Source organism: Gossypium hirsutum, chromosome D07, assembly GCF_007990345.1.
Source record: "Gossypium hirsutum isolate 1008001.06 chromosome D07, Gossypium_hirsutum_v2.1, whole genome shotgun sequence".
NCBI lineage: Eukaryota > Viridiplantae > Streptophyta > Magnoliopsida > Malvales > Malvaceae > Gossypium > Gossypium hirsutum.
This window is the reverse complement of record NC_053443.1, coordinates 22,776,053-22,803,697: the sequence shown is the minus strand read 5'-3', so window position 1 is coordinate 22,803,697 and position 27,645 is coordinate 22,776,053. Positions and strand designations below refer to the sequence as shown.

General features: G+C 33.5%; 4 protein-coding genes and 1 non-coding gene across 5 annotated transcripts; 1 reads left to right on the top strand and 4 right to left on the bottom strand.

Moving 5' to 3' along the window:
* Window positions 1-750: 750 nt before the first annotated feature.
* Window positions 751-4,062, bottom strand: LOC107954478 (protein KINESIN LIGHT CHAIN-RELATED 1). The gene is made up of 3 exons (XM_016890054.2): window positions 2,893-4,062; window positions 1,411-2,319; window positions 751-1,215 (listed from the first exon to the last, which is right to left on the bottom strand). Exons 1-3 carry the CDS (start codon window positions 3,462-3,464, stop codon window positions 987-989), a joined length of 1,710 nt encoding a protein of 569 aa, XP_016745543.1. The 5' UTR covers window positions 3,465-4,062; the 3' UTR covers window positions 751-986.
* Window positions 4,063-4,201: 139 nt separating this feature from the next.
* Window positions 4,202-4,272, bottom strand: TRNAG-CCC (transfer RNA glycine (anticodon CCC)). Its single transcript has one exon. It is a non-coding gene; the product is annotated as a tRNA-Gly (tRNA).
* A 2,750-nt stretch (window positions 4,273-7,022) lies between these two features.
* LOC107954479 (pyridoxine/pyridoxamine 5'-phosphate oxidase 2) lies at window positions 7,023-8,947 on the bottom strand. The gene is made up of 7 exons (XM_016890055.2): window positions 8,646-8,947; window positions 8,509-8,558; window positions 8,359-8,416; window positions 8,249-8,281; window positions 8,050-8,145; window positions 7,380-7,550; window positions 7,023-7,287 (listed from the first exon to the last, which is right to left on the bottom strand). Exons 1-7 carry the CDS (start codon window positions 8,847-8,849, stop codon window positions 7,186-7,188), a joined length of 714 nt encoding a protein of 237 aa, XP_016745544.2. The 5' UTR covers window positions 8,850-8,947; the 3' UTR covers window positions 7,023-7,185.
* A 5,134-nt stretch (window positions 8,948-14,081) lies between these two features.
* On the bottom strand, window positions 14,082-19,543 carry LOC107954480 (WD repeat-containing protein 44). Its single transcript, XM_041096732.1, has 8 exons — window positions 19,180-19,543; window positions 17,562-18,832; window positions 17,382-17,472; window positions 17,054-17,211; window positions 16,915-16,966; window positions 16,133-16,212; window positions 15,899-15,992; window positions 14,082-15,556 (listed from the first exon to the last, which is right to left on the bottom strand). The coding sequence occupies exons 2-8, from the start codon at window positions 18,741-18,743 to the stop codon at window positions 14,952-14,954; spliced, it is 2,262 nt and encodes a 753-aa protein (XP_040952666.1). The 5' UTR covers window positions 18,744-18,832; window positions 19,180-19,543; the 3' UTR covers window positions 14,082-14,951.
* Window positions 19,544-23,068: 3,525 nt separating this feature from the next.
* Window positions 23,069-27,383, top strand: LOC121219095 (protein LEO1 homolog). Its single transcript, XM_041096731.1, has 6 exons — window positions 23,069-23,534; window positions 24,365-24,711; window positions 25,014-25,152; window positions 25,263-25,448; window positions 26,035-26,211; window positions 26,508-27,383. Exons 1-6 carry the CDS (start codon window positions 23,421-23,423, stop codon window positions 26,655-26,657), a joined length of 1,113 nt encoding a protein of 370 aa, XP_040952665.1. The 5' UTR covers window positions 23,069-23,420; the 3' UTR covers window positions 26,658-27,383.
* The last annotated feature ends 262 nt before the right edge of the window (window positions 27,384-27,645 follow it).

Genomic DNA, 27,645 nt, shown 5'->3' with positions numbered 1-27,645 from the left:
TTGTATGAACAGTCCAGCTTGTATGGATTTCATCCGATCCCAGTCGACGATTGCAGGTAGATGGTGAGGAAAGTGACTGATTTCTTCCATAACTTTTTTACTTGCTCAGCTAAAAAAAAAATCTGGGTTTCATGAAATACGTAATGGGATTGTGCTTTCTAATCAAGGAAGGGCATTTGGGATTTGGGTTAAAATTCTAGATTTTTGATGAATTTGTGTAGTTTAACACCCATTTGGCAATTAAACAAGAGAAATGGGAAAACAGTATTTTACTAGGAAATTTCAATCTCCATAGTTTACTGTAAAAAGCTTTGGTAGGAGATGTAATTTGAACATAAATGAGGAGTAAGTTTATAATTTGACATTCTAATTAGTTCTGAGAAGCAAAAAGCCATTTTAAAACATTGATTTGGCTCGAGAAGTTACTAGTTTATCGTTACTTTTTTTTTCTTGGAGAAATACTTTTGAAACTCAATGGTTTTTAAAAGAAAATTTAGTGTTTAATATTTCTGTTAAAAAGGGTTTTTTAGAAAATACAACGATTATTTTAAATAAAAAAATATTAAATTTTATTAATATTACGATATTTCAATAAAGTAAATTATTATAACTCATGGTTTATCATTATATTAAATTATTTAAATATAATTTATGAATTATATTTAAAATTTTATAAAATTTTAATAACCATAGTTTTGAAACTCCCACTCCCACGGCGCATAACGTTTCTTTGGATTGTAAGAATCTTGGTCGAGGTAATCCACTCATCCTGCTCAATAAAACTATCAACTGGAAATTACAACTTATCCATCCAATTCCTATCCATGTTTGATTCAACTATCAAAACTTAAACAGGAAAAGGAATATATATATATATATATATATATGAAATTAAGGGTCCACTAAATTGAAAGGGGAAAATATATATTTGTTCCAGTATTTAATATAACATAAGTAGAGGTGCAATGCTTGCTTGCTTGGTTCAATCAAGTTCTAAAACCAAAAGTTGACCACCTCTTTGCACTCTCCTTCTTGGCACTTCTGGCATCAAGTAGTTTTTCAAGTGATTTTCCTTTTCTGTTCCGCGTCCTTCCTGCTTCTTTCAGCAGCTCTGCTAGCCTTTTCTTTTCGTCATCTACATCCGGATTTGCTGTTCCCAGCTTTTCTTCTCTCATTTTAAGGATGTATTCCAATATCTCAATTGCATCTTCCACCCTGCGTTCAACAAATAAAACTCCATGTTCAATGTAGCAGCCACATAGACGTCATCTATTCGGAAATATCAAACACAGAGGTCCCAATAATCTGCTTATGTAACCAGATTTTCAAAGCATATACAGCGCGATAATAAATACAGATACCCACAATGACTTGAACAAGAACAGGGAAAGAATGCGGAATAATGCTTACCTTCCAATGGCATCATAGGTGGCAGCAAGGTTGCTATAAACTCCAAGAGTCTCTAAGTGACATGGGCCGCATTCCTGTTCCAATATCTTTCTTGCCTCTTCAAATAACTCCATGGCCTCGTCTATTCTGTAAAGTTGCACACTTGCCAGTCCCATCTGGTTCAATACGATTCCAAAGAAGGCTGATTTACTCTCCCCACTAGCACGGAGCTTTGCCACGGCATTTTCGAAAGAGATTCGAGCATCCCCATACCTCCCAACCATGTAGAACATCACGCCCATCTGTGCTTCAATTCCTGCAATCGTGCTTCGGTTGCCAGGAGTGTCCTCCAGTAACTTCACTGCTTTCTCAAGGAGCCTCAAAGCCTCTTCAATCTCATCCAAAGATTCATAGATGGCTGACACTTCAGTCAATCCACTAGCAATCTCCTCCGATGTAGTTCCAGGGACAGGCTTTGCATATATCCTCAAGGCATTCTCACAGTAGGATTTGGATTCCCTTAGCTTGCCTGTCTTGTGGTAAAGATCAGCAAGCCGAATAAAGACCAATGCCACAGAAGGGTGGCTTTCCCCTTTCGTGGATTTAAATACCGTAAGTGCCTTCTGGTAGGCGAAGATTGCCTCGTCGAATCTGCCAAGGGACAAATAGATGTTGCCAATACTAACATCAATGGCAGCCACTTCATTTTCTTGACCATTAGCAATCATTGACATGCTGGAGAGGACGAGGTGTTCGAGGGCAGATTCATAGTCTCCCTTGGCTTCACAAACAAGAGCCATAAGCCTGCGGTCAGCTGCTTCTTCAAGGGATGCTGGTGCACTGTGCTCCTTGTGGATTTCAAGGGTCCTCTTGCAGAGATTTTCGGCCTCGTCAAGTTGCATAGCTTGAACATGGGCCTCAGCTAAATACCTGCCATTTTCAGTCACTTCATAATGTGCACCTATGCTACTTACTTTTAACACCATCTTTAGGTATGACAGAGACAATGTCTAAACCTACAGGTACGGAGCAAGATACACAAACGGTCCATTAATAAGGCTAGTAAAATGATTATTTTTGGTATTCAGACATTTTAAATCAGATTTAGAAAAAGTATATATTATAAATTCGATTTAATCTATAAACACATATAATTGTAACGAGAAAATCGAAATTTTCAGATGAATTTTTTAAATAAATTTTGATAAATATTAATCCTACAAAATATTATTTAATGTAATTTTGCAATTACACAAAACATTATACAATTAAATTAATTATTAAAATTTTAATAATTAGATAAAATTTTACCCAATTACACAAATGATTGGTAATTAGTAATGTATAAAATATTATCCAATTACAGAAATTATTATATTACTTCGAAATCATCCCACTGTCAACCTCCAAACCAAAGACAAACATGTATAATGCAGTGACCCAGGTCCCAAGACACCAAGAAAACGGTAAATTAGTAAACAAGGGAGGAGTGGGATCAGTTACCTGCAAGTCTCAGCAACTCTAGGATCCGAATCCCCAAGAGCTTCAATCTGGATCCTCAATCCGGACTCGTAGCACCTAATGGACCGGTCCAGTCGACCCATCATTGAATACGTGTCCCCTAACTGCATACACCCAGAAAATTTGGCCAGTGCATCATCCGTCACATCAATGGACCGCTCCAAAACCGGAACCGCTTCCTCAAACCTCCCCAAGCTACTATATATGGCCGCCAGGACGTGCAAGCTCATAGCCAGCTCCAGACCTGGACCCGAACACCTCTCGAAGGATTTCGAGGCTCGGATGGCGTAATCCAATGCCTTATTCGGGTTATCACCGGAAGCGATAGTGTCTCGGGCGAGCTTGAGGAGGAAAGGACCCAGATCCGGATTTTCGAGAGAGGATTCATCGATGCCCGATTTATCTGGGGTCTTTTTCGTTGGCTTGGTACGTGAAACCGAAGGGGACGGAGATGGGGGTCGCCTGGTTCCGCCGGCGCCATTTTCAGTTGCGGCTATGAGAACCCGCAATGGCGTCGCATTGGATGGAGTTTTAACGGAAAACAGACCCGGCATTGGCCAAGATATTCTTTTCGTTAGCAACCGGAAAACTTACTCTTGGTTTGAAAGAAGCGGTACGTAGAATATAAAAAGAGGGGAAGGGAAGGTGAAGGAAATGATTAATGGTGATAGCGATAGGGGTGGTGGTGGTGGAGGGTTGCTTGGAGGAAACGCTTCATGATCAAAGAATTTAGGCACTTTTTTAATTTAATAAAAAAAAAAGAAATTTAGATGGAAAAGAGGTACGAAATCCGTCCCATTCAACAAGAGATTATTCCTGCTTCAGCGGCTTTCATGAGTGTGTGAAGAGTGTTCTTTACTTGATTTGTAAGAAAGAAATAATGAAAAAGGGAGTTTGGCTTTCATTTCACAGCCAGTGGCTATTGCTCCTTGGCTTGGTAGTGTTTGGTGAGGGGTGAGAGTAGGATGGAAGGTCCCTGGTTGTTGCGCCACATTGTTTGCTGTCAAATATTGTCACTTGCCTTCTCTTTCACTTTTTCTGTAAGAAAGCTGCATATGATGATATTCACATTTACTTAAATCTGAAAAATCCAAGATTGTCTGGACAGCTTTCTCATCAAATCAAATAAATTTCCTCTCCTCTGCTGTTTGTTTGATCATTGATGCCCTTAAATATAATTATTAATGGATTGAAAATGCAGTGTGACAGTTGAAATTGAATGCCGATTATCACCCATACCAAACGCTCAAATGTCGCCTGAATGAGCAAAAAAGACTAATATAAAAACTACTGCGCATCCGGGGAATCGAACCCCGGTCAGTACCGTGGGAGGGTACTATGATACCACTACACTAGATGCGCTCTATGCCCCTTGGATTTTAACAAAATTTTTTTCAAAAACTTGAACTGACTGAAGGCTGAGATACAGTGGTGAAAGCGTTCTTTCCACTTTTCATTGGTGGCATTCTATTGTCATGGATTGCAATTCATTGTTCATCGTCTATCCTGTAGGAGCATTTTTTTTTCTGGATAAGCAGTTCTTTCCTATTTTATCCAAAAGCAATTAACTGCTACGATGTCCTACGAGTTTATTAATGCTGGACTCAGTTATAATACGGTAGAATTTAGTTTCCATGCATTACATATTCTTTATGGTCGAATATTAGGTGTCAAAAATTGCATCCATATGATATGTCCCTGCCGCTGAACCAATGAGGTCTCCCTCACACAAACGACAAAAAAAAAGCGAAAAAAAAAAACTAATGCATGCGTCGGAAATAACTAGGAACTGGTTCAAGAAAATGGCGACCACAGTCCTTCCATTAAAAAACTTTGCTTGTGAGATTTTTAGCTCAAACAAAGGCCTCAGGATGGAATTGTAAATCTTTCTGATTCTGATGTCTGAAAAATATAAAATTATGCAGAGAAAGCATTTTGATACTACAGCTACAAAAGAAAGGCTAAGTTGAGAATGCTTTGAGTTTGACATTATACACTGTCCTTACTCATCTATGTCTAATTGATTAGATAAAAGTGAGGTGAATTATAGAAAAAAAGGTATTATTTATCCTTGGGGTCTCTCCAACAAAGCAGCATCAACACACAACGCTTGATAATGTACAGCTTTGCTCGCTTCTCCTTTAGGATCCTACTTCTTGGAAACTCAACTTTGCCTCGTTTCCTCGCGGGAAATCCCACACATCCTGTTCCCATTATTATTTTTCCCTCTCTTCTGCCTTGCCAGAGGAATAGAAATGAAAAGCAAGTGTCGATTCTCCTTGCTTTCTGTGATATCTTTATCAATTAAATAAATATTAGACCTGCATAGGAGTTACAGAGGTTGGTTACAAAAATTTATCCCCTGCAGCTGTAAGTTACATGCATGTTTACTGGAGTAAGACTTGGAGGTTGTGACTGTCCTAGGAAGCTCCGCAAAGTATCTGATAGCCCATATTCTTGCATTCAAATTGCGGTATTTGGTTACAGTGGCATCTTTTTTTAATGAAAGAATTTCTAGATATTTGTTCCAGGCCAAGTGTTGTTCTACTGATAGGGGGGTTAGCTTGATGCCAGCCTGTTTGTTTTTTATTACAGGAATCTCGTGTGCCAACTTGTAGGTCCATGGAAAGCAACGAAAGGGTTTTGGGGTTATTGTTATCATTGGAGAGAAAACAAGAAGGAAGGCTGAACAGAAGGTGACTCAAAATGAGCGTAGCAGAAGCGAAAACCCTGCTTGAAATTTGTGAACGATAACCACATTATTTAGAAGCAGAGAGGCCGCTGACATTATCTCTCACTCACACACGTACGTGTTCCGTAGCTTGACATCGACAAGTTACGGGTTCATCATGGATTCATGTTGAAGCAATGAACTATTTCCTAAGCAATCTAGTTGATTTTATCTAAATACCAAGACCACTTCTTAATTCCCCTTCATTTTCTCTGAATTAGCTTTTTTTAGGTCATCATCATTAAATTTAGATTATTGAAATATATGGAATATGATAATAATAAAATAATTTAAATCTAAATTAAAGTAATTATATAATTTTAAAAAATTGTATTTGTACATACAATGTGACTTGTACTCTATCCATGGCTTTTTTTCTCTTCGTCTGACAAATTTCCATGATTTCTTATATTTTAAAATTTATGCAAATTAATCTATTTAGAATCCATTTAGATTGATCCATTAAATTAATTATTCATCTGATTGGTACAATCAATGTCATTATTGAAAATAGAGTGAAAGCGTAACCAATAAAAAATAGAACCAAAAACAAACAAAAAAAATTTGACTAAATTTGAATAAACCAGTTTTAATATTTAGTTTGGGTTTTTATTTTTTATTTTTATGATTTTTGGATCATATTTATTATCCAAATTCTAGAATTTGTGTTTCTTCATTTTTGTAATCTTCTTTGAATTTTTATGAATAATTTTATATATCCATTGTTGAATTGATAATTCAACCATTCAATTCCTACACCATTTATCCATTTTTATATTTTTGCATCAAAATGTCAAATAGCTGACTTAATAACCATTAATCACCACATGAGTGCCATAATGGTCAAAGACAAAAAAATATCGATCAAGAATTTTAATTAATGCAATTTAGGAATTCAAGTGCTTCAATGCTTTTTTTTGGAGAGGTTTAATTGATTTTTTTTCAAAAACTCAAGGCTTAGCTACCCCTTCTTAAGCCTAAATTTTTTATTTTTTTTAATATTTGCTCAAGTGAGTTGATATTGTTAACTCGTGATACCAGCTAATACGTAAAATAAAAATGATTAATGAAAAATATTGCTGTCTGTCCCATCCAATGCAAGAAGTAGTTTTTGACGTTTACTGTTTAGCTGGTTTAGGAAAAGGGAAATAAAGCTGGCAATGCCATAGCACAGTGAAAGAAGAGAGGGGGGGGGGGGAGGAATCAGTTGGGTAATTGGAGAGCGTAGAGGAAGCATTTGACAGTGTGTGAGTCGGAGGAGGAAGTGAAGTGGTCCCTAAGGTTGGTGCAATGCGTGCATGGTCTGAAATTTGTTATTGAATCTAAAATAAACAACACAACAAACAATAAAGAGTCAATTGTAGTCATGCGCCTTATTACATGATCAAGAAGAAACTATATTTATTTATGGAATCTAAAATACATACATACTACCAGCGAAAAATGATGTATAAAAGATTAGAACATGTTATTCCACATCAACCATATACATACCAGGTATGCCATTGTGTGTCCACCTCATGCTTTAGAAACTGAAAACAAAATCAAGGGTTGATTCTCTCTGATGTCCAGTTTTTCACTCCATTCATATCAAGTGTAGATATAAACTTAACTCTCTCAGTACTCTTCAAATTCAAATAATCAACCTGCAAATTATGATATAATTCTTAAATAGAAGTAATCAAAATGAAGAAGTGGATGTGACACATAGAAACTGTAAGTTTGGAGGAGGGATAACCTGATCAGGATCAAGAACCAGCAGACAAAAAGCAGCAACCGGGCCAATTGAAGGATCTAAACGAACTTCCTCCTCACTTTGGTGCTCACTTATGCGGGGCAGACCAGGATTAGGTCCTAAGTATTGTAGCCTTGATTTAACAGAGCTAGCAAACCAAGATTTCTCCCTTTGCTGCAGTATGCATGCATGTATTAAGTGCTTAACGGAGTAGGTTTCACGAGTTAACGAAACACTAACCCAGTTGGGAAATGACTAAAAAGTTATCTTTTTTACGAAGTAATAAATATTATATTAGAAGGATGTTTGCCATTTTGTTGTTTTATATAGCTCAATAAATCTAGAACACATAATGGGATCTGAACTTAAGGCACAAATGATTCTTTAAAGCCTAATTTATTTCACAATTTCTTTTTTCCATAATCAACTAAGTTACAATATGCTTAATCCTTTTAATCTACTAAATTATTATTAATTGCTAAATAAAATTGATATTTCATATATCATAAGATTAGTGAATTTAAATATTATTTAAATTAACTTATATTTTATTGTATACAATGAATATATAACTCTACATAGATTAAAAACTCTTTTCAAAAAGTACTTAAAACTAGTCCTGAGTCATAATATTAGCAATATAGAGTCAAATATTGGTGGATTGTTGCCTAACCTGGAGTTCGAAGGTGTCAGGATTGGATCCATCAATAACATCAACTCTTCCACTGATTCGAAACTGCTCCCATGAATCAGTAAAGTACCAACATATCTGCAATGAAAAGGAGAAACAAAAAAGGATTTACATTAAACCCTAAGTAAAATACAGGTTATTGAAAATAATGGGTATATTATACCCTCAAAAAAGAAAATACCTCAGCAAAAGGGCAATGCTTTAGCTCTTCTATCTGCGAAATTAACAAATAATATTGTACCCGTTTCGGAATTGAAAGAATCCGGAAAGAGGGGAAGTGAATTAAAGAACCTTGTGAGTCCTGTTATCGGTGTTGATATGGAACTTGTCGCTGCTCTCTTGAAATCCTCTGTAAATTCAATCGAATCACATTGAATACCAAACAAATGAAATTTGGAATTTGAGAAGCATTTTACACAGAAATGAATAAAAAAAGGGTACCTAAAAACCAAGGTGCGATTGGAGGGTCTTCCGTTGCATCCCACCGTAGCCTATAACAGTAAGAAGTAGCAACAACAAGTCAACAAAAAAAGAAATAAGAAAAAAGGGAAGAGTGAAAAAGGAGAAAGGCCGCTAACGAGTTGAAAGTAGGAAGAGTGCTTGAGATGGGAATTAGATTCCAAAGCGTTGAGAAGAAGTTGCTTCCATGGCGCTGTTATCGTTCCCATTCCCTTTTTCTTTTTTCGTTTTACACGGTAACTCGTGGTGTGAGATATTGTTTTTGAATCGCAGTTGGGCCCAAAGTTGTTTAGATTTGAAGGAACAAAGTCCAAGGACTCCATACTATTTACGTCCAAATCTTCTTACTTAAAAACCAGCCCATTTGACTTCGCTTCTTCATACCCTTTCCAATGAAACTCAAAACTGAAGTCTGGTTCACGGGCAGGAACATGTATCACAACTAGAAGTATTCATGGATCGAGTTAGATTCGGGTCGGGTTGGATTTTAATAAATTATTTTAATTTTAAATGATAATCTTCTCTTAAATTAGATTTTTCTACAACAATAACAAAGTAATGTTAGTATAATCAAAATCAATTTTATATACACTAAAAATATTTAAATTTAGAGTAAATAATTGAATAAAAATAAATAAATCAACGGAATAATACCAATAAATGTTACTCTTTCTTGTTAGTGTCAAATTTTGTATCTAACTCCACAAATATATTTTTGTAAGATTGCATTGATTGTTTCTACTCTTGTACCATCCGGGATAACTTTTCCAATGCAAATCTTTTTGCCATAGGTGTCTTATCTCATATGATTAGAGATGCCCTTCGTAATAACTCTACAATTACACCCTATTTACATAAATCACAAAACTCTATTTCTTTAGATTTAATGGAAAAACAAATTGTGAAGCAATATTGTTACAACTAACATTAGACGTCGTAGCTAAGACAATCATACGCAAGTAAAGCTTGATAAGAAATGTTTTAATGTACCTGTCGGTTCATCAATTAAAAAAAACACAATTTTTCCTTGAATTAAATCTTTCAATTATAACATATTGTTCAAGATTGGATTTTGTTTCTACATCATAACCTAAAAAGTGTAATTTTTAGGTGAGAAACCAATATGTATAGAAAGTGAATCATAATCATATATGAAACATATGATCTATTATGCTATTGTCTAGTGCTACTTAGATTTATTTCATAATATTCTCTTATTTGATTCAAACCTAGGGTAGTTCTATAATTTGTAAAGAATAAAACTAATTCTTCAAATAAAGAAAAATAATAATTTGCACATACCGTTTAAAAAGAAATTGACACTTGTCAATGTATTTGATATTACTGTTGGCTGTAATAACCCTGTAACATTAATCCGTTTTTAATGGTATCAGAAGCGGTGGTTTCGGGACCACAATTTCGACTAGTGAGTCTGTAAATATTATTTATTTAATATTTACGAGTCTATGGTAGTGTTGTATTAAAGTTTGGTTTAGTAATTTTGATGTTTGGTTGGTTAATTAGTTAAAAAGAACTAAATTGTAAAAAATTGTAAAAGTCAATCGATATTGATTTTTATTTGTTAAAATGCTTAAATGGTTAAAGTGGGAGGATTTAATTGATAATTAGATCATAAGGATTTTTAATGGACGGTTAATGTTATTATTTGGTTAAAACTTTATGTTAATAATAAGGGTAAAGTTATAATTAGATAAATAATAATAAAACATAAACAAAAGAAAATAACATCATCATCTTCATTACTTTCCACCGAAATTTTAGAGAAGAAAACACCATAGCCAAAGCTCAATTTTCGGCCTAGCTTAGAATTGTGCATGTAAGTGATTTTTCTACCTATTTTCGTAAATTTTATATTTTTGAAATCGTTGTAGCTTAATCTAGCTAGCTCAAGGACTATTTTGTGAAACTATTAAGAGTTTGAAAAGTTATCGTTGATATTTTTAAATTTTTTTTTATGTTAAATGATGGAGCTTGAAGCTTGATGTTGAATTAGCACTAGTTTGTAAAATGAATTTGAATAGTTTTTAGTTTAGGGACTAAAATGTTAAAATATTAAATTTAGCATGAAATTTTATATGAATTTAGTTGAAGTAGAGCTGTTAAGGGATGGTATATGAATCGACTCAAAAGTATGAGGCTTAATTGTGAAAATATGTAAATTTTGGTTTTAGGGACTAAATTGCATAAAGATAAAAGTTTAGGATAAATTTGTAAAATAAAATTAAAAGGGTTCATATGCATCTAATAAGTATTATAAAGTGTTATATATTGATAGTTTGAATTTAATCATTATTTAGATCAAGAAACAAATCAATTGGACAATAATCGTGGAAAAGAAAAGATAGCGGAATAGTCACCGGTGTTGTGTTTATTGTCGTTTTCGGTTAGGTAAGTTTGTATTGTGTATAAAATAACTAAATTGTTACTTTTGTGATATAATGCATTTACGTATGTGTGTGATTGAATTTATTTGTGTAGTAATATTAAAGCTTTGGATGGATTAAAATGTATTAATATCATATTTGGGGTATGTATTTGAAAACGGAAAGTTATATGGTTGAACTCATGTGAGATGGTAATGTATAAGTAATTTTATGATATAGCTATGAAACAAGGCCTGTATGAATTTAGTGAATGCCTAGAGTACAAATGACATGTCATTGGGGCTATTATCGTTTTGGGTGTTGGTCTTGGGTGACCTACCGATGGCTAAGATCCTGCATTTGTTATGGATTCTTCATAACTAGTACGAGCAGCATCGTGTAGACTATCATCCCGACCCACAAATTGTGTGAGTAGGTCCATTTCACATCTCATGTGAGCATTATTCCCGTGTATCCAATGTTATTTCACTGTGGTTTATCGGGTGAAAACTGGACATATATAAAAGGGTTCATTCTCATGATAGTTGGTTACATGGATTGGCAAATGGTTATATAATGTAATAATTGGGTTATGATTTGGTAATGTACTAAATATGAAAAATGATATTAAATCAATTGGACATCGCCTTGATATCTTCCTTGGTCTTCATTTTGAAGGTTTCATGATTTAAAGTAAGAATTCCAATTTTAGATTTCTTTACTTGGCTAGTACCTTCATGTGTGACTTTAAGCTTATCCCATATCTCCTTGGCATTGCAACAAAATGATACTCTACTATATTCTCCTGGGCTAAGTGCACAAAATGAGGTGTGCATAGCCTTGGCATTCAACTGAATACTCCTTCTATCTTCCTCATTTCATTCTTTCTTGCTCTTTGGAATAAGGAGCTCTCTTTCTTTGCTTGAGAGGCACGGAGGGATCGTCCATAATGATGTCCCATACAACAAAATCATTCGCTTGTATGAAAAACATCATTCTTGTCTTCCATTAAGAATAGTTAGTACCGTTGAAGTAAGAAGGCTTGGAGATAGATTGAGATTCTCCAAGAAAAACTGAGCTGGATGTAGACATCATCTCTTGTGGATTGATTGGTTGAAAGTTGAGCTACCTCAAGGATCTTCTCTTGGTTGTAAAATTGACAAATAGAGACTAACTTTGATACCAACTATTAATTCAAATAATCAAACCAAAATTGCCAAGAGGAGGTGAATTGGTTGTTTTTTGTGGATGCTAGAGAATAAGGATAGAAAAATTTGGCACAAGAATTTAGAGTGGTTTGGCCCCAATTGCCTACTCCACTACCTTAGCTTTCCACTATTAAGGATTTTCCCAAATTCACTAATTTGACAACCTTTGAGGATAATGTTTAACCTTACAAACTCACTTCTACCAAACCTTAAGACACAAGCCCTCTCAAAAAGATACAAAGAAGCAAACTAAAAATAAACCATTACAAGATGTTTGGAAGTTTTGAAATGATTTTTATGTTTTGAACTTTACAATTTCTTTGTTCCAAAAAAAAAATATTTTTATTTGTTATATCAAATAAAACTAGTTTAACACATTGAGAGCTAAATTGACATTATATCTTAAATAAATTTATAAAGTAAAATACATTAAAATTTTAAATATTGTTAAAAAATAATACAAAAGTGTAATAGAACAATTATCTTTAAATTAATATCTTTAATGAAAATTCTTATATAAAATTGCACCACCACCGCTGCATTTGTATCGAAGCATTGCTACAGACCACCACAAATTTTAAGTTTACCGAAATTAACCTCAACGTGGATGTAAAAGTCATAAGCGATGCTACCTGCAACTGTGATGATTCAGAGTTTGAAATGAAAAAGAAAAATGAATTTAGAAGCACTAAAAAGATTTATCATTATATTTTTAGCACTAATAGGTAAAAAAAATAAAATTCTGCTCTACTGGAATTTCCTTTTAATCTAATTCCATAACTTTTATAAAATATAATTCAAACATTATTATGAAAATTCAAAATATAATGAACAAAAATTAAAGCTTCATATGACTAGACATTAATATAATTTTATTACACATGAATTATTTAAAATATAAAAAATATAAAATTTTATAATTAATCTGATATAATAATTGTAACTTATTACACAAAATTTCACTAATAAGTTTATTTAACAAAAGTTTCAACATTTAGAAGCATATAAGTTAAAATTTAAACATTTAGTTGATGAAATAACTTATTAAATATTATATTATAGATTTTAAAATATAAATACACTTTTGTATTATAAAAAAAGTATTATTTATTCATAGTTGCAATAATTTTGTTAGTTACTTATTAGGTTGCTTATGAAATATTTGAAGTTTACTGTATGGTAGGAATAAATTTAGATTATTAAAATTATCAATTTTGATACTAAAAATCACTTAATTGTTAGAGATTAATAATTGAATGGAAGTTTGAAATTAGAAGAATATAAATTATAGTTTTGACCACTAAATTCTTTGAGAAGTTTTATTTTAGATGCCAAACTTTAAAAATTTATTTTTTGGTTTTCAAAACTTATTGTATTAATATTTGGTCTCTGTTATTCATATGATTTTTATAATGGATTAACTGTCAATAATTTTTATATTAAAATATGATAAGATAACACTTACATAAAAATTTCAGATTTTATATTATTTATATTACTTTTTTCAAAATTAAAATCATATATAATTATATTCTTAGGATAAATAAATTCAATTATCAAAGCTATTAACATCTAAATAAATTTAACTGCCCAAGAATTTGAATTGAATTTTGGTGATAAAAAATTTTCAAGTTAGATGACTTAACTACAAATTTTCAAAAATAAAATGACTAAAGGTGTAATTTATTGAAAAACATTTTAAATGATACTTGGAAATAAAACATGATGTTTTAAAGTGTTTCCTTTGTCTGTTTTGATAGAATATGGCGTCTTCAACATATATATATATATATATATATATAAAACATGATTATTTCAATACGGAATTTTTTATATATCAAAATATTAAATATATATTTTAAATTAAACACTGGAGGCTCACCTTTATATATATGATTCTGATTGTTGTAACAAATTACATGGTTCTTGGACAAACAAATCATTTCTTAATTGGATAACAAGGTTAAAACCAATCAACACATTTGAAAGTAGATTTCTCGTTCAAATTTAACTCAATTAACTGTAATTTCTTTTCTTTCACTAAAGGTATGCTACACTTGCAATGCTACATCAGATCCTCTCAATGCCCTATAATCAACCCTTGCAAATTAGGTAATAAAAAATTTTAAATACAAAGCTTATATGAATAAGATTTACCATGCACCATAACAACCCATTTGTTTACACCAAGTCGCCCGTGTCATGGCACTGCAACAACTTTACCAACCAGTCAATTTGATAATGACCCCTACCACTTAAAGACAATGCAAAGCAGCCGCCAGAATGGTCCAAATTTCTGTTAATGCACCACCACGGCCCTTCAATTATTCACCCAAGTCCCACTAGTTCTGTTCAGAAGTAACTCCTGTCCACCAGTTTCACCTTTTCTCCTCCGGAAATGATCCCACCAAAACAACCTCAATATACAATACTTGAAATGGGACTCCTTGGCATGACCCTGTCAATCGGATTTTCACTTCAACAAATCAAAGAATATGTGATCCATTTTAATTCAACCGCCCATATCCTGACAGCCGGCTGTGCTCAAGTACAGGAATAGAATGTTGACTATAACTTTGATTTGAGTCCACTGTAACAAACCTGTCAACTTTGGTTGGGCTGCTAAGCAAATATTGCCTTGACATCAGATACAGTGCTCAACACCAGATCCTGATATCACCATGGATGTAACGCCAATCCAATCATCCGCAAATGGGAAATCAACCAAGCGCCAATCAGTTTTAACCCAGATCCGGACGAGAAAAGCTTCAATACGAATGGCGTAATTCTTTGTCAAAATCAAACAGAAAAACTTCAAAGTCATCTCCATAAGTTAACGGTGGACAGGTAATCCATAATTTTGGAATGATCTGATTCGTCCATCATAGCCACCTGTTACAATTACAAGGCCCCATGCATGAGAAGAACCAAGAGCACTCTGGCAAGATGTCTTCAGCAACTTGTACTGAGATTTACACATTGCAGAAGATACAACAAAGGAGTCCGGATGCGGGAGCTTTTCCTCTGGCCAGGTTGCAGTACCCTTGAGCAATGACTCGGAAAAAAATCCATGGCCCAGCGAGAAACGTTCAGAAGAAGAGAAGGGCAATTTGTGTTGAGAGCTATCACCCAACTCAGATTGCAACACCCCAGTATTCTCATTACACCATCTACTAGACAAATCTTTGGGTGATGGTGAAGTTCCTGACATATTTGGGAAAATAGAGTTTCTACATGTTATCCCACACCAAGGTATCGCAACTGATGCATTATTTGAGAAAAAACGTTCACAAGACCGATTCTTCTTTGAGTGGGACACTGGCCCATCCTGGTTAATATAGTTCCACACATAGACATTAGAATCCTCACTTGCTGAAACAATCCGCATTCCATCTGAGGTGAATACCGCAGATATCTGGCTCCCTGCATTGTGCGGAGCTGTATATAGAGAAGGCAACTCAAGAGTGATAATAGAGTCATCTTGATTAGAGTTTAAAGCATATTGTATGGTGTTAAGATTAACCGTAAAGTATAATGTGAGTGAAGTAGGCTTTTATTCTACCCTTTCCAAAAGGTCGTTACCAAGGCAAGTTACAAAGTGAACCAAAACAACCAAATTTCGCCTAACAAATTTCCTCAAATTGGGATGACCGGAAAATAGAACTCTAGTTTCATTTTTTTTTTCCGCATCATCCATTCTTTGTTCTTCATGAAACTACCAAATTGGCAACTAACTTTGGATCTAACATACAATTAAATCAGGCAAAAACAACTACCTACCTCGAAATTTGCAAACCATGTCAATACCATTGAGGATTCGAACTTGTGAATCAGCAGAACTGACCATCAATATATCAGGGTCCCCAGGAGAAAACTACAAAATAATTCCTCTGTTAACTTTTGAATGATTGGAAGCTTGCTTGAGGGCATAGATATTTTACAAAATAATTCCTCTGTTAACTTTTGAATGATTGGAAGCGTGCTTGAGGGCATAGATATTTTACAAAACAATACCTGAAGTCCAGTTATTCTACTGCATGGTGGCTTCTTCTTACTCTGTATGCATATTCGAGCATTAAGTTGCAGACAGTTATCTGGTTAACATAAACAGATCAGTTAGTATTCTCAAAACAAGTTAACCTTCAGAAAGACATCTATTGAAGGTTTGGTACAGAACATTTGGAGTTTCGACATAAATAATCTAAATCACCTCTTGAAACTACCATGTTACTAATCATAAGAAAAATTATGTTCAGATCATATAAATTTCAAACCGCAAACATGAAAGAATAAGGTTCATCTGAAAAGCCAGAAAAGGAATTTGACAAGGCAAGTCCTCCAAGATTGCCCTTCAAGTTGCAAAAGTAAAATCCATTTTATAAATTAACAAATGTTGTGATTCATTTTTAGCAGAGGGTTATTTCATTCATCAAAAGTAAAACTAAGTTCCATTAAGAAAGGGCAAAATTTTTTTTCCTTCCTTCCTTCTTTAGTCTCAGTGGCCATCTAAACTTGTAACGTTTCTAGGAAAGATAGATTGTATGACACGAAAGGATACACATCAAAGTTTTCAAGTTCTTACAGGCAAGCAATATTTTTTATGTATATCCTCACATTTCAATGTATTGAAAATAGTCAAATTTAAGAAGAATATGACAGTCCAATCAACTGCTAATCAAAGAGTAAAAGTTGCCAGATCCTAGAATAGCATGAACAAGATGTTGAAAAATATAAACAACTCTTCAAGAGGAAAAAGAAAAAAGAAAAAAAAAAAGACCAGCAAAACAAAGAAAAACCTGATGCATCATAAAAGTGGCAATTGCCATTCATTGAGCCAACAACTGCACCCTGTAGTGAGAAAAAATAAAAAATAATGAACTGAAAATCCTAGAACCTGATTGCTAAATAAAATGGTTAAGAAAAGCTTCATCAAACCTTTCCATTGGGATGGTAACACACAGCTGTAACAATATCTGTCAAGTCAGTCCAATCAACAACTTGACGACCAGGAATTGCCCAGATACGCACTTTCCCATCTAAGGAACCACTTATGAAGTAATCATCATCCACTGGATTAAACTGAACGCATGTTACTGTACCACAGAGCCATAAGATTATATAACAATTACAATGTCACAAATCAAAATCCCAAAGGTTTGCTCACCTTAATAGACATTTCTATAACAAAAATGGGGTATAATAAAACTCAAGCATTTCTATAACAAAATTAAGGTAATAATAAGCATGGATTGAAATTCATTACCATAATTATTGTGAGAAAATACTTTTAGGCATTCTTCATATCCGACTTGCCACAATCGTACTGTCTTGTCAACAGAGGATGATAGAATAAGCTGCAATACATAAACCTCAATTACAACTCCAAAATCATGCTAGCAAATAATAATAGCAAGTTGTTTCAAACTTCAAAGAAAATAGTAACCTTATTCTTTGACCATGAGAGGTCCAGGACCTCACCACAATGCCCACGGAACTCATGGATAGGTTTATCCAAAAGTTGAAAAACTTTCTGAGGGAAAATGACACAGATTGAATCCGAATTTTTCTTCAGACTTGTCAATCTTTCTTTTTTCTCTTTGTTTGCATGAAGAGGAACTAACTCAGAAAAGCTATTTACTTGGAAGTAGACATATGAAGGATTGGCATCATGAATGTCAGAATTCCCTGATCTTTCAGACTCCACAATTTGCCACACACGCACAACACCATCTTCGCCCGCACTTGCTAGATACTGACCATCAGCGCTAAATTTCATAGTTGAGATTGCCCCCTTATGGGCTTGGATATCTTGTCTCATGTAAAGAGCTGAGAACTCCTTCGACCGCTTCTTGTAAGATCTAACTCGAACCATTTGAATCCTAGCCTCAGCATTTGGACAACAATCACTGGATATCATACGAGCAGCTTCAACCTGCCTATCAACAATGCAAGCAACAGCACCTAATCGCCTAAGCCATCCTCTTTTACCCTGCTTTCTTTGTGGCCCTAAATCAGAAAGTTCTTTGACTTCCCGGCGCATAGCTTGTTGAATTAGAGGGGATAAGCCAAGCTTCCTTTCAAACTCGTCAATGGTAAGCAAATTATTGGAACCAACTTCCCGCAATCCCTTCAACATACCATCCTGACTAAGTTCATCCACAATGAACTCTGTCCCATCATCCAAATTCTTAATCCTACAGACAAAATTATCATCAAACGCCCCATCTAACAACTCCCTGACATCATTTGACCAACAAGACATGGAAGACTGACTTGATGAAAAATCATCATCAAAAGTTGATGATCCTAAGACCGCTCCACTCTCCTCCATAATTCTATCAGTCTCCACTTCAATTTCATCGCAACACATGTTCGAGGGGATTTCCCAAGCAGTCTGATCTACATTTAAATCCATCCATTTTAGAAATTTACTACGCCGTTCACGAATGCTACTGAGGTTTTTAATCCAAACTTCAAATCCAAAATTAGCTGGCATAGAATTAGTGGATGCAACAAGCTCGGAATCAGAGTTGTCGGGGCAATCGGATCCTAGATCAGACACAGAGGTGATGTCCTCACGGGTGTCAAAAAATTGATCTTCTTCTTCACTTAAACTCCCCATCATTAAGTCACCAATTCAACCCATGAAAAACTCACCCTCCCACCCAAAAAAATAGTCTTCTCACAAAAACCCTAGGCAATGTACTAAATTCCCTACAAGTATAAATGGGACACAGAACATTATAATCCAAAAACAGAAAACAATATATATATATATATAGAAAATCGTTATAAAACTATTATAAAATTAATATACCCAAAAGCCCAGATCCCAATTAAAACCTTAATACCATAAGATAATACAATCAAATCTAAAAACAGTCATTAACAAACAGATCAGTGCAAAGTGAAATAAAGCAATTGAGAGCATACATTAATATAGTAGTCAATAAGAAAAAACACTATGAAAGAATAGATAAACAAGATAAGTATCGTTTTTTCTCTTCGGCTTTTATTAAAAAAAAAAGTGATCGAGTGGGAAAATGGGTTTGGCATGGCACCTGGGGTTTTTGATGAAAAGTCCGCCAAACCCAAGATAACGCTTAATCATATCTCAGCAACAGCAGCTTGACACCTTCCACTCCCACCATGGGGATTTCCAGTTCCTTCCTTGGCTTTTTTCAATGGAGACAACCGAGAGTAGTGTGCTTTTAAAATAAAAATTAAAAAAATACACGAAATGAAAGGCAGTTAAAGTACAAAAAGTAGGAAAAAAGAAAATCTCGAGAGAAGTCAAAACGGATGGACTGTGGCCCGATTCTCGAGGTTTTGGAGACGCGAGCTGTGTTGCCTTGCCTTTGGTGGGCTGCCCCCTCCTGCCCCTACGAGTATTTCTACTGCTCCTCCTCATTACCGCCATTTGCCTTTTTCACTCTTTTAATCGTTATTTTATATAAAAACAAACCCATATTAAAAATTTTAATTAAAAAAAATCTGATTTGATTTCTTTTAATATTTATATTAAATTGATTACATCTTCTGATTTTCTTAAAATTTTACTTTTTATTTTCCTACTTAAATTATAATTATTTCAAAAGTATTTAAAAAAACAGAAATCTCGGTTGTACAGTGCATGGGTTAACAGACACGTGCGGGTAACATACACGTGTGGCACGTTTTGCATTGCAACAATTAAAAATGGTCAGTTCATTTATCCAAACATATGTCTGGTTTTTTAAGCAATTAATGAGTTCATTGAAGCCTATTCCTAAAGCATATGTCTGGTATTGATAATAAAATCTAAACACACATCAAAGCATATAATTTAAATTTCGATTAACAACTATTGCCGATATAATGGCTGTTGTTTATGCTTTGGATGTTCTTCCCTTTCATCTGCCAAGTGTTGCCTTTTCCTTTTCCGGCATCCGTTGTTTGCCGGAGTTCCTACCGCTTGGGAGTTTCAAAGGCTGTTGGTGTCTTCACACCAATGTTTCTCTGATGGTTGTTCGGAAGGTATTATCTCACTTGAGGGTTTTATCTCCTACATTATTATAAGGAGAGTTCCACTGGATTCATGAAGTGTCTATAGTGTTTTAGTTCATAAAGACATAACCTGCAAATTCACAGGAGAAATGTTAGTATTATTAGAAATATTAATTATGCATTTGTGTTTGCGGAGATCGAACTTAGTTAATAGTTCAATCTCCTACATGAGTACTTTTCATAACTAAAATTTTAATAATATTGATATTTTTTTTATTTAACTATCGATCAAGACGCTCCTTCAAGTAAAAAAAATTAAATAACTGAAATAAACTTCATGAGAAAATTTATTACAAATTATTTTTAAAAGTTTTTTATTACCTATTTTATTTTAATGATTATTTAACTTGAAATCTCATCCTACCTACAACATTTAGAGTGTAAAGAATTATGGAAGGAAAGCAAGTTGATCTATATATATTGAGAAATTCAATCAAGAATGCCATTAAAATTATGACGACAAGTGTTTAAAGTGCACGAAAAAGCATAAACTATTAAGATGAACAAAAAAAAAAAAGGGTCGAAATATGTAAAGAGGGTGGAAGTAATGTAATGATATTTTGCTGTTTCAAACTTTGTATTTAGCATAAGAAAACTAATTAACGTTTGAAAATAAATTTTCATTAAAATTGGGGAAAGTTTCAGTTAAAACTAGCATTATATGTGCTACTCTACCTCACTTTTATCATGCTTTTATGCAAATTTAATCTTTTATATACACTAAAGCAAGGTAATTGTTATACATTAGTGGTCATCAACTCAAGTGATCCAGATCACCAATCCACGACTCAAATAGGTCCTACTAGAAGATTAAGTGCAAGACAAACCGTGAGAGGACAATAAGGCGAGTTCGCATATACCCAAGAAGTTCGTAGAAAGGACAAGCTCGCGGAAGCAATTCGCCATAGTCTCAATTCGCATATATCCAAGGAGCGTGCAGTCATCCAGACATATGTCCAGCAGGTACGGAGTCCACTTAGAACGTCGATCCCAGAAATAGAAAGGATCTCGTGCTCCGTAAACACATATCCAACAGGCTTGGAGTTCGCAAGAAAATGTCACAACTAGAGGCAATGGAGTCAAGACAAAATAGTGAGACCTTAGTAGTGGGGTCTTATCATAAACTGTAGTAGAATCTATAACATGTATAAATACTCGAATACTCCCATAAATAACACAAGAAAAAATATTACTCAACAATAATCATGATGATATAGCATAGTTTTTACGCTGCAAACACATCACAATTAATATTCAATTCTTTTTAATTAAATTCATTATAGTATATTCCTTTTTTTTAAAAAACCTTCCATGCCTTTTTATATAAAAATTAATGTTTTCACAACCATTGCTATATTCCTTTTAAAATAATCCATAAAAACAATATTATTTATCATAATGCATAAATTAAACTATTAATATATTAAAATCTTACATAAATTTCCATATTAAATTAGATTAATTATGTAAAATAATAAGATGTTTTGATGTAATTTTACAAACTTTCTGGTTTAAGGTGAGTTTTAAGTATGCCATATGTCAACGATGAAGTATTAACACGTATGCAAAATTTTAAAATTAAATAATGTGTTCCCTAAATTTGCAATCAATAATGAATTAACCGTTTGGTGAATTACAAGAACAAGGTAAAGCACAAACAACAAACACAATTAATGCGATTCAAACTCAGGCCACACTTGAAGTGATGAACACCTTAACCATCACATGGGATTCATGGCAATTTAATATTTAATTATATACATTTATAATATTTATAATATGTCATATATGAATTATAAAAAAATAAAACGCTTTTATAATTTGATTTTAAATTAAGTTATAATTAGGTTTATATATATAATAAGAAACCACTTTCTAAACCCTTTATTTTAAATCAAATTCCAAAATAAAAACCACCAAAATTCGGAAAATAAAATTTTATATCATTTTTTAATTATAATGTTTTTTTAAAATAAATAAATAAATAAAATATATAAAAGTTATTTTATAATATTCTCATTTATTCTTCCTAGCCTTCATAGCAACCTTCCTTCTTCTCTTGCCTTTATTTGACTCTCCGTCTGTTTCTTTTGCTCCATCATCTTCTCCTCCTTATTTCCTCCATCACTTTTTATCTTCTTATTTTTTTTCATTCATGGAGATAGAAAATGATTACCTTTCTTATTGTCCTTATCTTCATTCCTTTCCTATATATATATATATATATATATATGTATATATTTAAAAAAAACACACTCAAAATTGATTATATTTTCAATTTTTTACTGTGCCAAGCATACCACTAGTTTTTTTTTTTAAGTTTAATGATAAATTTGGCCACTAACGTTTATATGTTTTGTCAAAATGACCGGAATTATATTTTTGAGCCTTTTTTAGCCATCAACTTTTGTTCTTTTTTTCAATTTGGTTTTTTTAAATAATGTAATGAATAAATTCAAGGTTTCAATTTTTCTTTTCTTTTAAAAGGTTTTAATATTTCATATGTTTGTTTACTAATAAGTTTTTCAACTGAATTATTTTTTTAGATAATTACGTCTATTTTTTTAAATTAAGAGTTTTTTTAATTTAATGTATTACTTATTTTATTATTTTCCACATGTAATCATCTTATTGAGTTATCTAAGTAATAAGTTATATTTCATTAAAAATATTCCACATATGAAATTCCTCATCATCCCCATTAACTTTTTTAATTGTACTTTCATTAAATTTGTTAGAAAAAGCAGATTTAAAAAAAAAAGAACAAACATTGATGACAAAAAAAGACTCAAAATTACAATTAGGGCTATTTTAACAAAACATACAAACGTTAAGGACCAAATTTATCTTTAAACTTTTTTTTAATCAAAACCTATTTTCGTCAAACAATGTAGTTTAACGGCATGTTTGGTTGGGTGTATTGGCTAATCGGTGGGGCCTACTTAAGACGCTTCTATGCCATTGTTTGGTTCGTGGTTTTTCTATTACGGCTGTAATACGCGACTAACTTAATCGGTGAAATCCACCGATTTCTAATACACCCCATTTGCTCAGATTAGGCTCCGCATAGGTTTACCATCCCTGTTATACCCTCCCATCTGCTTCCCCGTTTCTCTTCTGTTCCTTCTAGCCTCTGCCGAATTCGTTGTTGGCAAGTTAATCCCCTCCAGATTTGTTTCACTCTGCTGATTCGAGCGTGAAAGAGCCAAGGAATTCATTCAATCGAAGGGCGAGAGATAAGGAGAAAAGAAGAGCGATGGGAGAGGAGAAGCGACACGAGATGATGCAAAACCTCTTCGGCGATCAGTCGGAGGAAGAGGAAGAGATCGATTCCGAACATGAATCAAATCCCCATCCTAATTACGCTTCTGTAATTCTTTTACTTTCTTTAATCGTTAGGTTTTATTTTTTCTGTCGTGGTTTTTGTCAATTATTTATTTTTTCTAATGTTAATTAGACAGTAATTGTTTTTTTTTAATTTGGGTTTCGCTAGTAAGTGATTGATTTGGTTCGATGACTATTTTTAATTTAGAGGATGGGTTTACCCTATTGTTCATGCAATCTTTTTTAGATTGATTTTTTCTGGATAATGCCGAGCTTAGGCTTGAATAAGTTGATCATTGTTGTATTGTTGATTTAGGTTCATTTAAATTGCCAATTAATGTTTCGGAAATTGTGTATAGCTGCACATTTGATCTTTTTCTTCTTCCAACTTGTGCCTCTTGATTATGGAATTTGTATTTCGAATACAAATGCGATTCTGAAATCATCTTATTATGGGCCAAGTACGCTCAGTACAAGAACCTTAGAGGGGGATTTTGTTCTAACTAAATTATAGTTTAGAATGTCATAATTTGATATTTTTCACATTTTTTATTCCTCCCCTATTCTTGGATGAAAAAGAAATGCAAGTTTCAGAATGGTTGATCTGTTACCAAGATGTTTGCTGTTATTGAGAGTTACTCTCTGAGTTTAAATTATATACAAAAAAATTCAAGTCTAGAAAGGAATAAATTGGTGTTCTCACCGGCTGTGAGTTTCTCCTTTTCTTGGGGTCTGGAAAGACCTAAAATAGCCTTAGGGTATTTGATCCTAGTTTGCTTAGATATTTTCTGCTATTATGGAGTTCTCTATATTTTTTTGTGCGTGATTAGAAGTATAATTGCTTGAAGTTAACCTGTTTAATGATTTTGCATATAGGATGAAGCTGAGGGTGTAATGGAGCCTGAGGGTGAAGGCGAAGGTGAAGTTGAAGTGGAGGGACATGGTGAGGCAGAAGTGGAGAGTGATGGTGACCTACGAGATTTAGAACCTGATCCTGGAGAAAGTGAGGGTGAAAGAGTACAAAGCTCCCAAGAAGTGGATATTGGGGATCAAAGGGAAGAAAGTGAGGCAAAAGAGACAGATAGTGATGAAAAAGAAGACTATGGTCAGAGGGTAGTGACTAGCCGGAGAAGGGAAGTAATTGAGAGTGGGTCAGAAAGGTCTGAGGAAAACCATTATCCTGATAACGAAGATGAAGAGGTTGATCAAACTAGAAGCTTGAGGTAATTTGCTCTCTCCCTTACTCAGTCTCATGCTGTGCGTTCTTGCCTGTGTCTCCTTTTGTCTTTATTTGTTCATTTTTTATTGTTACTCTCCTATATGTTGTTTGCCTATTAGGTGTGCAGTACTTGGTACTTTGACATTGTATTACATGTTTTCTAAAATGTAAATAGTATGTTTCTTTTTTTGCCAAAACTGAAACAGAAAAAATTCATGCAAAACCTTATATGATAATGATTCCTTGGATGTACTATTGTCTCTAATGATCTGCATTTACTGTTCTACCAAATTGGCTTAATGGCAGTAAGTCACCAGAGGAGGAGAAGGATCCAACTCACCTTTCACATTCAGCTGCTGAAATTCGTGATGTATTTGGTGCTTCTGACGAAGAAGAAGAAGAAGCAGAATATGCAGTTCGACATGATATGGAGCAAGAGGAAATTGTGAGTATCATGTGTCAAACGCAATATGGTTCTTCTTTTTTGCCTTTATATAAGTTCCAGTATGCCTGTGGTCATGTTAGAATGATGATGTAAATTCTTTTGTCCCTTAGAGATCTCCTATGGAAGAGGAAGGGAGCTATGGGAAGAGTCCAAGACTTGAAGATATGGTGCATGATGAAGATGCTCGTTATGAGTCAGATGACGAACATGTTGAGGTGAAACAAAAAGAGAAGCCAGTTGGACCCCCGTTGGAGCTGGAGGTTCCATTTCGCCCTGCTCCAGCTCATCCAACCAAGGTTTATTTTCTTCCTATGCTCTCTCTTGAAAAAATCTAACTTAACAGCATCTTAAGGATATCTTCTTATAGTTAGTGACATTTTAGAAGTTGTTTCGTTATTCAATTGGATTTTTGGTACATTACGCCATTTTTATTTCAAATGGAAGCATCAGTTGAAGTGCGTTGGAGGTTTTGAGGGTCATTACTACTTTAAGGCTTTGATTGGTAGAGTGGAAAGAAAATTGGAAGGATAGACAATTGAAAGAATAGAAAAATAGAAAGATGGAAAATAAAAATTTTCTTTCTATTGGTCTGCTCGGTAGGAGGGATGAAAAAATTGAAAGAAAAATTAATTTCCTTTCCATTCATTGTTCTGTAGAGTTAAAGAATAAGAGGAAAGAAAATGAAACCCTTCAAAAATGCATAATTTTGAACTAACATACATCCACCTCATTTTCTGTCCTCCTAACATTCCAAAATATTTATTATGCATTAGGATGTAAAATAGTCATCTCTTTTATTTTCTTTCCTTACACTTTTATTTTCAACCAAGAACATTCTAAGCGCTTGAGGCTAGACTTCATACTTCTGTCATTCTTTTGCAGATGAACATGATCAAAGTTTCAAATATAATGGGCATTGACCCAAAACCATTTGATCCCAAGACATATGTTGAGGAGGATACATTTGTAACAGATGAGTCTGGCTCAAAAAAACGTATTAGGTTGGAGAACAATATTGTACGTTGGAGGACCGTCAGAAAGAAAGATGGCACAACATCAGTGAGTAAATTTCTGCCACCTTCCCCTTCTTTTTGGTGATTTGATTTGAGCGTGCTGGAAACGAATGTAGATCTATTTATTGTATGTATGTGCTGTAAGTTTGGGATGGTTACAAAGTTAATCAAAAACTGTGAGTAGGGTGTTCGTTAGCCACCACTATAGTTAGATTCTTTTTTTTTTCCTTAACTATATTTGTTGTTTTTATTTCGTTGTCAGAATTAATTTTATGGTCTGTTATCAATCCCTTAATTTCTTAACCAAGCAGGGTTTCTTATATTTCCTCTTGTTGTATGTAGTATGAAAGTAATGCTTGCTTTGTGAGATGGTCAGATGGTAGTTTACAGTTGTTAATTGGCAATGAAGTTCTGGACATATCTGTACAAGAGGCACAACATGATCAATCGCACCTTTTTCTTCGACATGGGAAGGTGACTATTTCCTCCTAGTTGATGTGGTTTTGTGAAGTATGTAATATCTTCAATTCTTTTGCTCTTTTTTTTTTCTCTGACCAATGCTTCTGAGATGTGAAATGGATCAACAAAAGCTTCAAGGTCACATATATATTATTTACTTCATTTTCTGTTGTTTATCTCTTGTTTTTTTCTGTCATAAACTACGATAAAACTTAACACAAAAAATGGATGTTCCTCATGGCTACTCGAGAGTGATCTGAATGTCAAGTACCAATTCTTGTATTAATATCAATTATGATCTTTATTTAACGATTTTGATACTTTCAAAGATCTCGTTCAAATTTAAACATTATTAAAATAAATTGTGCTAACTCTAAGCTCAAATAAAAATTTGCATGAAGGAATGGTATATTCATGGTACCTAAAAAGATGGGGAAGTAACCAAGAGAACCACAAATGATGAAAGAGCAAAATAATAGCAATAAATGAAGACGTGGGCATTGGCCTAGAATGGTACCCCCAAATTAATTGATGAAAAAAGAATTAAAAGAAATTTTTATCATAAATTTAATGACACAAAATTATAAGCAGATGCTGAAAAATAAACCATGGGTTCCCACAAACATCTATGTTTGTTGTATTAATCAATTCCTTTACCTACATTGTGGACTTTAGCTTTTTCTTCCCCTAATTTCAGCTTTTATTGCAGTTTGTACCAATTTTTTCATTCCAAAACCAATATAGCTCTTTGCCTCTTAATTCTCTAGCCCCTAACATGGACTACGTACATATATATATACATAAAACCTAGTTGCTCTCATTTTTAATTTGTTTGTCTCTCAATTATTTTTATAAAATTTATATTTGATACATTGATTGTATAAAAGATTATTTCATCTAACCTTTTCTTAATATAAGTTAATTATGTTTATCCAGAATATAATTCTCAAGTTATATTTTGATTTGAGTAATTTTATGAAATTATATATCATTATTAAATTAAATTTAATATTAATTATTT